Below are 16,373 nucleotides of genomic sequence, written 5' to 3'. Positions count from 1 at the left end.
CGAGAGCAAACACAATTATTGGAAGGGCATTTTCTGACGTTGCGTTAGGTTGCGTCGCTAGTGGAAACCAAGCTTTAGTGGCAGCTACTAGGCGGATTCTGGATGTGGAGATGTGCTGAATAATGATGTTCTTTGGTATTACGTACGTGTGTTAACAAGTTACTCAAGAAACAAGCAAACAATATTTCTTTACGTCACAATTTATAATTATTACAAGGTATAGAGATATTTATTGAAAAATGTGTAGTGGTGGAACGGTCTATCAATCCATTAACAGTGCATTGAAGTCCATAATCCCGTGTGTTATGTGCAGTAATAAAAGCAATGATATGTAATACTTAATTGAAATAAGGGCACATACAATAATAGGCACGTCATAAATACGGTTTATGCAGTGGCGTAACGCAGTTTTAGGAACCCTAAGTGGCCCTCCAACGCTTGAGGACACGGGCGTTTTTTAGCCCTTTTCGACATATTTTAATGTCTTTCTACTGGGCACTGCTCCGCGCCTCTGGGTTTATATTATCCAGTGAGCGCTCATAGCCGTTACGCCACTGGGTTTAGGCCTTCTTTTCCGAGTGACAAGCACGCGTTCTTTTGTCCCCATACTTTGTTGAGTACATCACATGAGTTTACCCTGAGGCTTAACGTGATATTCTAGGCACTTTTAGATGTTTGACGTTGTCCCTCCTTCGGATTTTGCATTAGGATTCGCCGTCGTAGTACTCGATGGGGCTAATCGAGCTTTACGAAATCCAACCCGCTGAGCAAATGACGACGTCATTGTCTGCGTCAACGATAACGTAGAATCGTTGATAATTTGGTCGCAATCGACACCGCCTACAACACTGTCTTGGTCACGCACGACACTGTTCTCAATTATCTGGCTAAGGCGGATCGCTTCGTTTAGCTGATGTTGGCTTCTGGCGGCACGACCGGCGGCGACAGAGCCGTCCTGTACGGCTGATTTACTGCCAAATCTTGATAATATTTCTGACTGGACCTGCAATGTAATAATAGCACTTAGCGTAGGTAACAACGTATGAGTTTTGTTTTAACGAAACAACATGGGCTACATTCTTGAACTACAATACTAAGAATCGGTTGGAAAGACATTATTCTTACCTCCGGATTATATACACCATATAAGAGAAATACAGAAAAGCCCTGAAAGGTATGAAAAAAGGGATTTTTAGGACTATAATGTAAATTCAATTTTATGAAAACAATATTTTTATACAATCGCTCAAAAAACAATAGATCATGGATATTGCTATCAGGAGGAGAGTAAAACAGACGCGTTTGTCTGGAGCTCATAAGTTTGAAATTATTGCTTGTGCGATGCATAGAGCTGAATTGAAATATATACTGACCAGTATAATAACTGATATTGCCCACAGCCAGTTAAGTGCGTCACTTGGTGATTCGATGGCCGAAGTCCAGAATAACCACGAAATAAACATCAACGTTATAATAATCCCATTGGCTGCTATATTGCACCTATGAAAATCGAAGATGATGACGAATGATGATAACGGATAATGATGACGTCAAAATAGGGAAGTCGATATGATTATAAAATGTACCGTATGACAATGATGAGAAGGGTTTTTAAGTGATTAACTGTCTAAAGCTCTGTCTACACTATCAAACGTTATGTGACAAGAAAATGTGATGTGCCCATATATGGACATGATGAGGTCATATCTCTCATACCATATTTGGGCACGTCACACAATGTTTTGTCAACTAGTTTGATAGTGTGGACAAGGCCTGACACCATTGATAGAAACTTACTTGGTAGCTCTGATAACGGAGAACGCTTTGTTGTCAGTCCGTCGAATATTGTTGTATCCATAAATAAGATACACCAAACAGATGTATGTACACTAGAAGAAAAGTAAAAAACAACACAATACATTTAATAGTATAGTCTAGACTTACATCGTGACATAGGCTTTAAATTATTTTGTATTTAATACATACCCCGACCACGCACACGATTGGACCAAGCGAAGCATGTGACACTTGTGGCACTGCGCAACTGCAACAAGAAAAAAACAATGACACACATATATTTGAAAATTGCTTAATCATCATATATAAGCATAATTTGTCATCACTTTCATTTAGTGACGTCGTCAGACACAATAACAAACGCGTACAAATGCTGATGAAATGCTGACGGTTTTTGTACGCGCGCGTCAACTTTTACAGACACTCATAACAGACGCGTACAAATGCTGATGAAATGCTGAAGGTTTTTGTACGCGCGCGTCAACTATTTTTTGTTATACGCGGTGAGTCAACTTGATGCCACTGACAATCACGAATGTACGAGAGTGTGAAATTGTAGAATAATAATATAATATGGTAGTAGGAAATGTGGATTAGGAGAGATGTAAAGATGAACAGTTGTCGACTTACTACTGGTCGTTTTCGTAATCGACTTGGACGAGTCCAACGGAACTAGCGACAATAAAGGCTGGCGTTATCCATCCCAAGGCACAATACTGCATAATACCTCCTGATTCCATCGTAACGTAAGATATCTAAAATAAGACAACATTGTCGAAGCTGTTAAACCAACATTTTCATAAGTCCACACTATCAAACTAGTTTGAAAAAAAGTGTGTCCAAATATTGCAGTGATGACGTCATCGTGTCCATATAATATGGGGACATCACATTGTTGTTGTCACATAAAGTTTGATAGTGACATAACAGCAACTTACCTTCAGTGCTATTTGGACTGATTGGCCGAAGACCCAGAAGAAAATGGAGAGATCAAAAAAGTGGATTATTAATGCCATCGCCTTGCATGCTGACTGAAACAAAAATACAATACAAGGATTACATTGACTGATGAAACAGAAGAGATGATTAAGGTAATGCTTGTCTGGCTGTTCTTGTTCTTGCGTTCCTCCTTTTCTTTTTCTTAGGCCTATACATTTTTTCTTCAATTTATTACATCTTCCACACACATAGTTCGTTTGAGCTCTCGTCGTAGAGATAGATATTCATGCCGGTCGTCGGTCGGCGCAATTTGAACTCAGACAGCGTCATGCGACGAGATCCGACGAGTCGTCTTGTCGGGAGAAAATTAAACATGTTTAACATTTTCCCGACGACCTTAAAACTACTCCCGACGCTATCGCAAGACGACTCGTCTCGTCGGGATTCAACTCAGACAGCACGAGTTAAGACGTTTCGTAGGGCCTCGTCGTACGATGCTGTCTGAGTTGGCCTTTAGTTCACCAACCGTCAAATAGGTATGTACTAATATAATATATTGAAAATACGTACTCTGTTGCAAACTGCGTAAATACTCGATACAATGCAAAGTTGTTCCAAAAACAATGTTGCCAGAATGCATAACACCAACACGACAATGTCAGTATAATAGTGTCTAAAAGAAAATGATCAATAATAATCAGTAACACAAGACTCGCAATGTTAATGCAGAAAGGGAAGGAAGAACAGAACCAATTAGTGCAGTGTTTACACTATCAAACTAGTTTGACACAAAAGTGTAATGTGCCCAAGTATTGTAGTTATGCTAATGGTAATGATCATCATGTCCATATATGGGCACATCACGTTTTGTTTTCACATAAAGTGATAGTGTAGACATAACTTTAGATTTGTCAGAACTTACCTATTAACATATAGCAACGCTCCAAAGACAACGACAATCACAAGATTTGATAGAACCAGAGCGGTTGTTACCTGCCACGGCAACGAAGGTGCGACGCAACCCTGAATAATACAAAGTTTCCATTAAATGAAAGAAAATCACATTTAGACTTAACGTATCAAAGTAGATGCGGTACATTGTATAAATAATCCTCATTCTCTATAAATATAGAGATCCGACGAGTCGTCTTGTTGGGAGAAAATTAAACATGTTTAACATTTTCCCGACGACCTAAAAACTACGCCCGACGCTATCGCAAGACGACTCGTCTCGTCGGGATTCAACTCAGACAGCACCGACGAGTTAAGACGTTTTGTAGGGCCTTGTCGTACGATGCTGTCTGAGTTGGCCTCGGGTTGGCCTTTAGTTCACCAACCGTCAAATAGGTATGTACTATATATTTATATATATATAGATAATATATACCCCTTTTACCCCGTCAAATAGGTATGTACTATATATTTATATATATACCCCTTTTACACCAAAAGGAAAACTCACGGGAAACTCTGGAGTAGACGCCCCGGTGTTTTGGTATGAAAGGAGTACTAGGGTCCACTTTAGGACGCAGTACAATATATGTCAAGAAAAACGATTAATTTCTTACCAAGACTGCGAATGTACTAAGATGGTTGCAAGAACACTTGATCTTGGAGTCTTCCTCGTAAGCACTGCATCCGTCTATGCTCCACAAACTGTTCCAAGAATTGAATGATAAATTGGTTTAAAAAATCGTTAAAATCTAGCAATGTACCGTGTACGTCACAGTAAGTTTGTCTAAGATAAGCTGAATGCAGTGGAAAATGTTGTGCCTGCTAAGTGGAAGTATAGGCCTAAAGGCCAACTCAGATAGCATCGTACGACGAGGCCTGACAAAACGTCTTGACTCGTCGGTGCTGTCTGAGTTGAATGACGACGAGACGACCCCCGCATCGGGCGTAGTTTTTAGGCCTTTGGGAGAACATTATACGACGCTGTCTAAGCTGTCCTTCTGGCAAATTTGGATAATTTTACAAGGCTAAGCTTGATGATTTCATGGATTCTTACCTTCCATTCTGAGCGTCGCTTACAAACCCGCACATCCAGTTTCTGTGGCTCTCTGTAACGGTCAGTTGTATCTGGATAAGGTTGTTAAAGGTGACATTCGATGCTGGCGACACCGAGTACGAAACCAACATACTTGCTACATATTGGTTTGAGTAATTTGTGTTTTTTAGTCTGTAAGATTAAGATTGTGTTGCTGCTACAAATTGCTCCACGGAAACCGTTTTTAAAACCGGAGTTGAGGCCGAGAGAGGAATATCGTATGTTTAAAACTGTATTTAAGATCATTTTTTGTTATGTGGGTTTGAAAGGATGCATTTCTATTAGCAAGAAAATACCGTTTTTCCGGATATTGGATTGTCTCTGCTCAATAGAAACGGGTCCTATAAGATTAATAATATATCCATTTATTTAAAACCTACTTAGCATATATTATTACCGATATTAAGTAATGCACTTGTCTGGGTTCCAGACAGAGTTTTGACTTAATATTAGTGAAAAGATAAATATTTTGGCACATATGGCGTTGCATAGGCCTACGTATACTACTTGTATTTTCAGACAAAAAATCGAAACGTCGACTGGTGGTGGACCACCAATAAGATTTTTATAGCGCACATACCACTCCAGAGTGCTCAAGGCGCATTTAAAAATAAAAAAGAAATAAATCATACAAATTCCTGAAAAATAAAATGCAATTTCTTTGGAGGGTCCCCATCTGTTGTCGTTCTGTCGCGGTCCCGGACCCCTACCTAGGTGACCAAACAAAGGAGCAGGATACACTTTTTCCTTGCCACAGACGACCGGGTGCTCAGAGACAACAACCAAGACAGAGGCACCCCAAAGATAATGCTGGCCAGGAAAAGGTATACAAAACAATTCTAAGTCTAAAAAACAACGCTTTAGCGTAAAAAAAACGCTTTAGCGTAACACTTATTCAATCATTATTTACCTACAGTATGCAGCAATCAATAGCACAGTCATGAGTTAGTAATATTAAATTTGCTCAACAAATACGACAGTCCATAAAAAATATCGATTGAAAATAAATCTAACTCACAATTTTGATGACGTTGTTAATAAGATATCGAGTGATTTATAGCCAATTGCCGTTATTCCTATGTATTGAGTAGCTGAAATATAGATTATAAAATATACATGATAATATGCATAATGGTGCGTCCGCATCGCCGCGCGTTCGGTAAACTAGAATGACGGCGGTGATTGTGATGGAAACGGTGTTTTATTCATCATCAATTCATGTGATTATGAAGATGTTGTAAATCGTTCGCGATAAACTATGATTAACTATAAAGCTCCGTCTACACTATAACACTTTATGTGATATGCCCATATATGGACATGATGACGTCATATCACTACCATATTTGAGCACATCCCACTAGTCTGATAGTGTAGACAGAACTTAACGCCGGGAATAGATAAGATGACGATAATAATGACGTTAAAGAAACTTGTAAGAGGTATGATGAAAATTAGCAGAAAAACTCACTAGAAAAAATGGCATCTTCATTTAATCGTAACGTAGATTCAAAATTTGTAAAGGTCAACGTATCGTTGACTTCTGCATACGGTAACCGCTTAAATATTACTTCTGTAAATGAAAGGGCACGAAATAGTAGTATAAAGCTCTGTCCACACTATCAAACTTTATGTGACAAAAAAAATGTGATGTGCCTATATATGGACATGATAATGTCATATCACTACAATATTTGGGTATATCACTCTCACCAAATTGGGTACATCACACTTGTTTTGTCACATAAAATTTGATAGTGTAGACAGAGCTTATCATTTTTCATTGCGTCCAATTATTACCACTATCGGCTAATAGTGGACAAAGCGATAATAATGCACCATATTATATCTTTATTTTATTGCTATTAACTATTTGTTATTCTTAATACAGTGTCACAATACTGAGCAACAAACGACATTTTCAAATGTAGTAATAATATATGTTTACCTATGTTTCTAAGGTCCAGATTCGGTAAGGTGATATTCGACGCCTTTAATAGTTTACTAATATTATGACCAAACGTATCAACGCTTAGTAAAAACGATTTACATTCTTCAATCGAGATCTGACAACAAACAAAAAAATAATTTATGATAAAAACATGTAGGCCTACAGTATTATATTTTATTTATCTTAATTTTATTCAGTTCACAACTAACAGCAATGAAACCGCCACTAACAGGTTGAATCAATGATAAAAATGTAATCAAATAATAATAAATATATACAGCTTGCCTTCTATAACCACTAAGTTCCAGACGGACTTTGACTTAATATTAGTAAAAATAATAAATTAAAATAAAATAAATAAATTATTTCAAGCATTTTGCACGCTCTTACCGATTGAAATTCACTCCATATGTCCGTATATACAGTATCAACTAAATTATTCACGATTTCGAATGTTGTCTATGGAAAAAATATACATCATAATGTCACATAAACTATAAAGATAATTAATTTAAACGTTACTACGGTGACGATTTTAATTTGTTTTTGAAATTACTTTACAATAAAATTTAATGACGCATAACAAAAAACAAGAAGATCGACGTTTCGGAACCATCATTGTAAAGTTGTAGTAAATATAAATTGAAGGACTTTTCTTTAAAGATAAAGATAATTAGTTTACTATAGTTTTAGGATGTCTATGGCAACCACGGTTGAAATTTAGACTACTAGACGATACAACAATTACACAAGCAATGGAGGAAAAAAAAAAGTAAAAAGACCACCAGGAAGACCAAAAGAACTAAACAATGTAGACTTTAGTACAAAAATATGGAAAGAAGAAGAAGATGACAACCACAGTAAACAAATTGAATACAGATAGGCCTATAGCCTATCTCGTTGCATGCATTGAGCTACAAGAAGCATTATAGAGCATACAAGGGAAATTTAGTATTTTTAAACACGTCTTGGTATTATAATGGCCTACGTTTGGTAGTTTGAGATTTTTTTTTCTATGGTTTAAAAAAAAAAAGTTACGTCCGGTAATTTTATTTGATTTTAAATGTGGTATGGTGCATGACCGTGTGACATAACAACACACGCGATTCACTTTTTTTTTTTTTTTTTTTTTCTCTTTTGTGGCGTTAACCACTATTTATTCATTTCATTTCATCAACAGATTAATACAATTATTTCTAATAATAATAATAACTATTCATTGTTATTCTTACTTTTGTTTGGTTTGGTGTATTTATATATATATATATATTTTTATTTTTATTTTATCAACGTTACTGTTCTTGGAATCAGAGCATTATTTCTTTTCTGTTATCCACTTTTTTCATAATTTTCTAGTATTTTTTTTGTTCTATAATTCTCAACATCTAACATTGTGAACACTTAACTAATAAATGTACTGTATGAGATACATTTACTAATGTTGTATAGTTATTTTCGGTAGTATTTTTGACATACAATTCATTTATACCCTATATACAGATTATATACATTATTTTAAAATACGAATAAAAAAAACAAAAACAAAAATATTAAAAATGCTTTTCTTACTCCTGTGTCTAGTTTTATGTCTCATGGTTATATTTGTTTGCTTATCTTCTCGTGCGTTACTTATGTTGCGTTACGTTTCTTTTTTGTTTTCAATATTAATTTATACAATTTTTTTTTTTTTTATTTATATTTCATATAAGATAAAATGAAACTGCCTATGTGTATTATACAACATTATTATGTAATATTTTAAATAATCAGATTCACATCAATATAAATTATAATAGGTGGTTAAGGTAAGATCTTTTGTTTTTTTCCGCCATAAAAAGACGAGACAATGATCCGGTCCATTTGTTTACATTTTTCAAAGTATGTGCCTTGTAAACGCTGAAGCATCCAATAGAGAACATGTGGTCTACATATTTGTTTCCTGTACCTAGTACAATGTTTCGATAATTTGCCTCGATCCCAAATTTGTGCATGGTGTAAACGTTAATATATTCCCATAAGGGTTTTACTTCAGTGCATTCATAAAAGAAATGGGCATCATCCTCTACTACGTTGCATTGTAGGCAAGTATCTGTGTTGCTTATTTTCCATTTTAACAGCCTTCTTTTGGTAGGTGTTATACAATGCAATAGTTTGATGTTCAACTGTTTAAGTTTATTATCTTTAATATCTTTAATTTTTCTTTTCCATGTTACAGACCAATCGTTCTCCATGTTAAAATATGTTTCCCATTTTGTTTTACTTTTGGATGGTTCTAGACATTTTTCCTTAATAAAGAAAGAACATATTTGTTTGCTACTCATATTCAAACATCGAACGTGTGTTGTTTTTGAGTGCTTTTGGTTTTTATCCCTTAAAAAGATTTTCTCTTTCCATTCTTTTGGAATTGCGTTTAATACAATTTGCCATTCAGCAATCCAGTTTGATTTATACCTAAGCATATCTAGTAATTCATTTGCGTTAATGAACCTATTCTCAATTACAATATCCTTAATATTTCGCACACCTGACCTTACCCAGTTTCTAAAAAATATTGACATGTCATTGTATAAAATCATTTTGTTATACCAGAGTTGTTGATGCAATATATCATCATAACATAATTGACGTTTAGTCATACCACTATTAAGTTTGACTAAAATACATAGTATAGATTTATAGAAATCGGGTATGGCTTTAAAAATAGCATTTTTCTTATCAATATATGATATGTTATCAATAATATCTTTTGGGCCTATTCTATTAAAATATGTGTTTGGCAGACATTTCCACTTTGAATCCTCATTGTTATACAATCTTTTAAGCCAAGATATTTTTAAAGATTTAACCTGTGACCTGAAATCAGGCGCTTTAACACCACCACTTTCATATTCGTTTATAAGAACTACTCGTTTAACCTTTTCTCTTTTTCCATCCCACAAAAAGTCAAAAATTATGTTATCAACACGTTTTAGAACACTTTCAGGCGTGTCTATAATACTTGCAACATAAACAAGTTTTGACAGGCCCAGCGTCTTTAAGATAATTATTTTTCCAAAAATGGTCAGATTTCTTTTTCTCCACGATCTAAGTGTGTTTTGTAACGAATAGATTTTTTCGGACCAATTTTTGGCAAAACAAAATTCTTTATCATGGCCAATATAAACACCTAAAACTTTAAAACCGTCAGAAATCCAATTAATGTCCAATATGTTGTCCTTTTTCTTCCATTTTCCAAGCCACATGGCATTCGTTTTTTCTTTGTTAAGTCTTAACCCAGACACATTACCAAATTTGATAACAACATCAATACACTTTTTTATGCTGTTCTCATCTTTCATAAATAAGACCGTGTCGTCTGCAAGTTGTGCAATTTTGACCTCGACAACAGGGTTTGGTAAAAGTATACCTTTAATAAGTTTATCCTGTTTTATCTTTAACGCCATTCACTTAATGTAAATATACTACTTACAGTTACTTCATAGTATATTTTCTTATAATGGATAAATCATGCATTTTGACACAAGCACACGACAAAAATCAATAAATATGTAAAAATCAATCGAATATATAACAGCTCTCGTAAACTAACATTATATTTATGAGAGGTATAGTAATGCTGTAAATCGAATGTAGCTGTTAAGGTATTTCGTACAGTCAGATGACGTCATTAGGGAGTTTTCGCAACCTTACGAATACGATAACGAAAACGTCACACATTTGTGAAACTTATGAGCTGATCCCATTTCATATTCGTAAAGCGTATTCGTGTTGACGAATATCACCAGTCATATTCGTAACTACAAAACGAGTATAGTTTTTGATCTATTTTGCACATTCTGCATTTGAATCGGGAATGATTCATGATTATAATATAATTATACTTTTATTGAAAGTAATTTACTAAAGTAATTTACTAAAATGCCAGGTCAATTTTGATAAATAGCAGTTTTAAAGTCCTCACTCGCTTTGATGTTACGCTAGGCCTAGGTAGCCAAGCACTAAGCAACACCAAAGAATATATATCACAAGAATGAGTATTCCGCGATTTTTGCATGAGAAACTTGTAACAGAGAGCTCCAGTGAATGATGCCCGCCCTCATAAGGGCGGATGTATACATACTAAATAAGACTTGATTTAATAGACATGATACATGTCGCATTAAATAGAATTATGATGATAGTTTTTGCAATTGTAAACTATTTTATAATACATATTTATTAACAAACTAGTGTTTATTCACTTTTACAGACAATTATTTACTAACATGCTAAGTTAGTTCACAAAAAAGGCCTAACACAGCAACACCAAAAATCAACGAATATTACTCAGCACGGCATATTCTTTACCATTGCCGTGTACTACTGTACGCCCGGTAAATTAAGTATTGTTTTTATGATATAAATTAGTATAAAACACATGTTATTAATAGGAGAAAATGTTAAATGTCATTAACATTTATTTGTTTTACCAGAAACAAGTTAAATATAGGAATATTATTAAACTATCCTTCGTGAAAACGCGTAAACACCAACACGCCCGGTCACGCTATCGTAGCGCCCGGTTGATAAAGCAAACTGTTTATACGGCAGTTTTTACTAAATAAATTGCATAAAACGAACAATTAAATATCCAAATAGTATTTAACATGATGTTGGCATGTAGTTGATAACATTTTTATCATCGGAAAATACTCCGGTGGTCCAGCCTTTGATTAGTGAAACCTTCACAAAAAGTTGTATACATCCCAGATACATCCACACTTATGGCGGCGCCCTACCACATGGACAATATTACTGTTACAGGGAAAATCGCGGATTACTCATTCTTGTGATATATATTCTTTGGCAACACGTACCTGCGCTTCGCTCAAATTTACTGCAGTCATATTTTGGACGGCGCCCTCAATATTTCGTTGCCATGCGAAACAGATTTTTATTGGCTTACGAAAAACGAATACGTGTGCGTGACGTATCCGTTTTCGTTATCGTATTCGTAAGGTTGCGAAAACTCCCTATTTATTGACAAAATGGTATGCGCGTTTGTTGTGCGGACACGGCTTGGTGGACTTCCAACTCTCCAACCTATTGTTTTTGCTGCTATTTATACCCACCTATACGGTAGTTATCTATTGATTTCTAATAATTGTTATACAATGTAACCTCTCTCATATTTTTTTTTTATATTCTTTTTTTTCTATATTTTCATAGTTTTAAGGCCAATTTACACAGATGAGCGGTAACGGTAAAGCTTGGTTCCCACTAGCGACGCAACGTAACGCAATCTACGCAACGTAATAAAATGCCGTTCCAATCATTGTGTTTTCCCCCGCCTGCGTGAAATCAAACCTATACGATATGCAGCACTATTGCGTCGTCGGTCCCATTTGTGATTACGAAATACATCACTTTGCGTCGATACGTCGCTGCGTTGCGTTCTAGTGGGAACCACGCTTTGTAGTCACTTTTGGCAAAAAACAAGACCGCCATACTTTACTGAAGTGATTTTATATAAAATCAAATCTTCCAAAAATCACTAAAACCAAGAAGCATTGTTACGAATAATGTGGTGGTGCTGACGGAATAAAAACAAAATGTTTATGCGTACGCGCGTTCCAATATTGATAATAGTGTAACGGGTTTTTGTACGCGCGCGTCGAATCTGTGTCTCTTTGTGGTGTCACTATAGGTAATGATATGATATAGGCCTATACGTACATTTATAAACGTCGTTTGGTTATCCGTATCTAATGTAGTTACAGCACTGTCCATTAGTTTGACAACCAAACGTAGTGCCAAACCTAGGTCCTCTCCAGTACTCAGAACCGGTGACTCAGTGTCCGTAATCTTCAACAGCTCTGACGCCAAATATGTCCAGTTCTTTTTGAAAAAAAAAATAGGATGGGGGTAATAAATACGATAATCTCTTTAATGTATTGGATACACAGGATTCATTATGATGAAGAGTTACACGATTCTCGTACTGAGGTCTACTTACCGAAGAGTCACTATTGTAGTTTGTTGATAAATCAGTTAGTTGTACTATCACTGTAGCGCCAACCTGGTGCAAAAGGCACACTGTGATGGTAAGAAGCCCTAGCCTCATCTGAAACAACGTAAAATATAAGTTAAAATGATAAAATAACGATAATCACATTATAACAGGAACTTTATAATACACCAATTTTGTTGAATAGCAACAAACACGACAATAACTATATGTCCAGACGTTGATGTGATGGTGGGGATGACGTCATGATCTTGATGATGACAATGATAATCATGCTGATAACAATGAATTATGTTAAGAAGGATAACTAATTACGATAATAATGACGACGACGATAGTAATAACTACGATAAGACAAACAATATTTATTTCTTCTAGACTTTATGTATAAATTGTGCCTTCAAAAGAATGAATTTCGCTCTTCTATACAAAACAGTCCCTGATGGTTTTCATAATTAGCAATTATTGTCGCGCACTGGTTTCCATGTGAACGTTGATTAACCAATCACAATTCCACAATGTTTCTTTTCATTATTTAACCTTTCTTCAAATGTTTCCATGGTTACTTCTAAAATTACATGACTTAATTATCATCTTTTCGTGTGGATACCGTATTCAACATTATCATCAGCTTAGACTTCGTGAGATGCCGTTTTTACATATACCGTATTCAATACCGTCATTACCATCTAAAGCTCTGTCTACACCATCAACTTAATATGTAACAAAATGTGATATGCCCATATATGGACATGATGATGTCATATCACTACCATATTTAAGCCTATCACTACCATATTTGGACACATCTGTCACACCGTCACTAGCATTGGCTTTGTATTTGCTTTTTTTTTGCAATTAAGATCATCTCATTATTCACATCATGCAAAAAAGATGCTTTTCATAAGTCAATAATTGGCAATCGCCGCATTGTCAAGTTTGATTGATTGAATTGATTGATTGAAATATATATTTATACTGGGTAACTTCTTCAGTCAAAGACTGGTCTCCCAGAGGGCCCAGTTGGTGATCAGTGGCTGTGATGTACTAATACACTGGGGTAACTCGTCTCGAAAGATGTACTAGGTTCTTTTAAAGTGCACACGAGCTAGTTGTGTATACTGGACCTACGGTTTATAGTCCTTATCCGAGAAGTCAAGTCAAGTTAAATAACGAAATTCTTCAAAACATGAATGAAAATTGTGTTTAATAAGTTGAGGAAATAAGAATATAAACAAAAATACAAGAATAAATAAACATAAATTAAGAAATAATCAAAGGAGAGAGATTAACATCAGATATCTAGCTCTGAAATAATTCCTCATTGAAGTAACGTAAAGCACTGTCTACACTATCAAACTAATTCGACAAAAAAGTGCCCAAATATGGTAGTGCCTTGAGCACTTTAGTGGATATGTGCGCTGTATAAATCTTATTATTATTAAATATGGTAGTGATATGACATCATCACGTCCATATATGGGCACATCACATGTCACATGATAGTGTGGACAGAGCTTAAGACGTTTGTCATAAGTCTGCATAATGATTCTAAAGTTAACCTACAATATCAAGATTTTTGTTTAATTTTGTTAATATCATTTTTTTTAAATTCATGATGTAATAATGTGGTTTATATTCGTGAAACATCCTTCATCCTGCATCTACATAATCACAACATCTTCTGCTGTATATGTATATTTTAAGAATATCGTATCGCAAAGTCATAAATCAACTGTGGAAATTATGCAGATGTATATCTAATCCCGCAAGCGTATTAGTCCCTGAGAGTATTGCGGCGTTAACTGAATAATAATGATGAAGTCCAAGCTATAGCTCAGCTTGTTTTTACTGGTTTAAAGCTCTGTCTACACTATCAAACTTGTGACAACAAAATGTGATGTGCCCATATATGGACATGATGATGTCATATCACTACCATATTTGGGCATTATCACTACCAAATTACACATCACACTTTTTTTGTCAAACTAGTTTGATAGTGTGGACAGAGCTTTAGATCAGATATAAATTTAGGACATATTGACGAAACTTAAGGCGACACTCTGACTGTCAAACATGACTGTTTGCCTGAAGATAATCAGCTTTTTCGTTAATTGTCGTTAGGCTTTTCATGACGAATATAATATGTGTGTGTGTTTTGGTTTATTATTATATTTAAATGGGTTTGATGCGTAGGCGTCTGAGACGGTACAACATCAGTTTGCCAACATCGATTTAAGTGACTTTGGTAACAATACTCACTCCTGAGAACAAACAATCATGATCCAATATTTGAATTGCTTTAAAATAATTATTAGCAAACTAATGATATATTAACATACACTCAATGTACTACTGTGGCCGTATTCATCATGCATACTTAGGCCAGGGAGTTGTTATAACTCCCTGCTTAGGCTAAGGGAAACACCTTTAAATAGAAAAAAATCTCCTATCTAAGTGAATATAATTGAAGGGAAATACTTAAATATTATTGAGTTAAGGGAAATACTTATTATTTAAGTGACATATCTCACTTATAATAGGCCTAATTTAGTAGGCCTATTCTTCAACCTATGCGAATACTTTCCCGCATACAGTGTCCATCATCTAAGTCATATTACACAAACCAAAAGTGGTGTCGTTAGTCTATGAGTGCTAGCTTACCATTAGCCTAGTTCTCTCCTATCATTTCTTTTCGAGTTGTAGCTCTCTTCTCGGAGAGAGAATGGGCCAATGTCGGTTTATCCAGGTAAGCTAGGCGCGAAATAGACTTGACCATTCCATCTATCTCATTCTTTTCAGCATCTAGGTCTACCGTATTTGTTGTACTGATCATATCATCATTTCTACCAAATCTCTCATAATCAATTCGTCAATTACAAAAAACATACAAACATTGAACTGGGAAAATTTAAATAAATTTACTAAGCTATCGAATAAAAAATATATAAATATAATAAATATCATCATGGTTAAAATGTGTATGCGTTAGTATACATACTCGTTATATTACCTTATCTGGATCTGGATGAATACTGACGAAGGACCACATGGGTTATGCGCCAGGGGGTGCGTCTCTCGGTGTGCAAACATCATACCTACTTAACTGAATTTGTTTTATTTTATTTTTTTAAATTTATTAACTTCACAAAACTGACCGATACTATACCTTATACTATACAAACAAAAAAATACTCCAATAAATTTTGTCTATGGCGCATTTAGTTTTATCCAAAGTTATTTTACTATAGCGTTGCAGTATCTATAAAATTCAAATATGCTAGGCTATACTTACCATAATTAAACCGTTTCATCAGTGCTTCTTTACAATATGATAACAATAGCGGCTTCTTATTGCGGATGTTGCGTAGCCATAGAACTCATTTGCTGGTGGTGGTAACTACACCTTAGCAACGAACAGCTTTCAGATATTTCGGAAAATGTGAATATCTTTGAAACAGAAATTACTTGTAAGCAAAATTATTAGCTTAAAAACCCGATGTTTTATCATAAAACAGCGTTGAGAAGACAGGAGATTTGCCGATTTGTTCTATAGATCCATTATCCCTTTCAAGCTAACCATAATATTAATTGCTTGTCTGCTTTTATGACGACATCGATGACGCATG

At 35.1% G+C, this 16,373-nt stretch overlaps 1 protein-coding gene across 1 annotated transcript; it reads right to left on the bottom strand.

Moving 5' to 3' along the window:
- Positions 1 to 349: 349 nt before the first annotated feature.
- On the bottom strand, positions 350 to 16,305 carry LOC140056900 (adhesion G protein-coupled receptor L4-like). Its single transcript, XM_072102422.1, has 18 exons — positions 16,040 to 16,305; positions 12,730 to 12,837; positions 12,450 to 12,611; positions 7,125 to 7,193; positions 6,732 to 6,849; positions 6,255 to 6,356; positions 5,802 to 5,874; positions 4,745 to 4,915; positions 4,305 to 4,392; positions 3,659 to 3,759; positions 3,307 to 3,409; positions 2,736 to 2,828; positions 2,428 to 2,552; positions 1,987 to 2,044; positions 1,798 to 1,889; positions 1,374 to 1,500; positions 1,126 to 1,167; positions 350 to 1,003 (listed from the first exon to the last, which is right to left on the bottom strand). The coding sequence occupies exons 1-18, from the start codon at positions 16,040 to 16,042 to the stop codon at positions 668 to 670; spliced, it is 1,971 nt and encodes a 656-aa protein (XP_071958523.1). The 5' UTR covers positions 16,043 to 16,305; the 3' UTR covers positions 350 to 667.
- Positions 16,306 to 16,373: the final 68 nt, after the last annotated feature.

The sequence above is a fragment of the Antedon mediterranea genome, chromosome 8, assembly GCF_964355755.1.
Source record: "Antedon mediterranea chromosome 8, ecAntMedi1.1, whole genome shotgun sequence".
In the NCBI taxonomy this organism is placed as follows: domain Eukaryota; kingdom Metazoa; phylum Echinodermata; class Crinoidea; order Comatulida; family Antedonidae; genus Antedon; species Antedon mediterranea.
The sequence above is the reverse complement of the archived record's forward strand: the minus strand, read 5'-3'. Positions and strand labels throughout refer to the sequence as shown.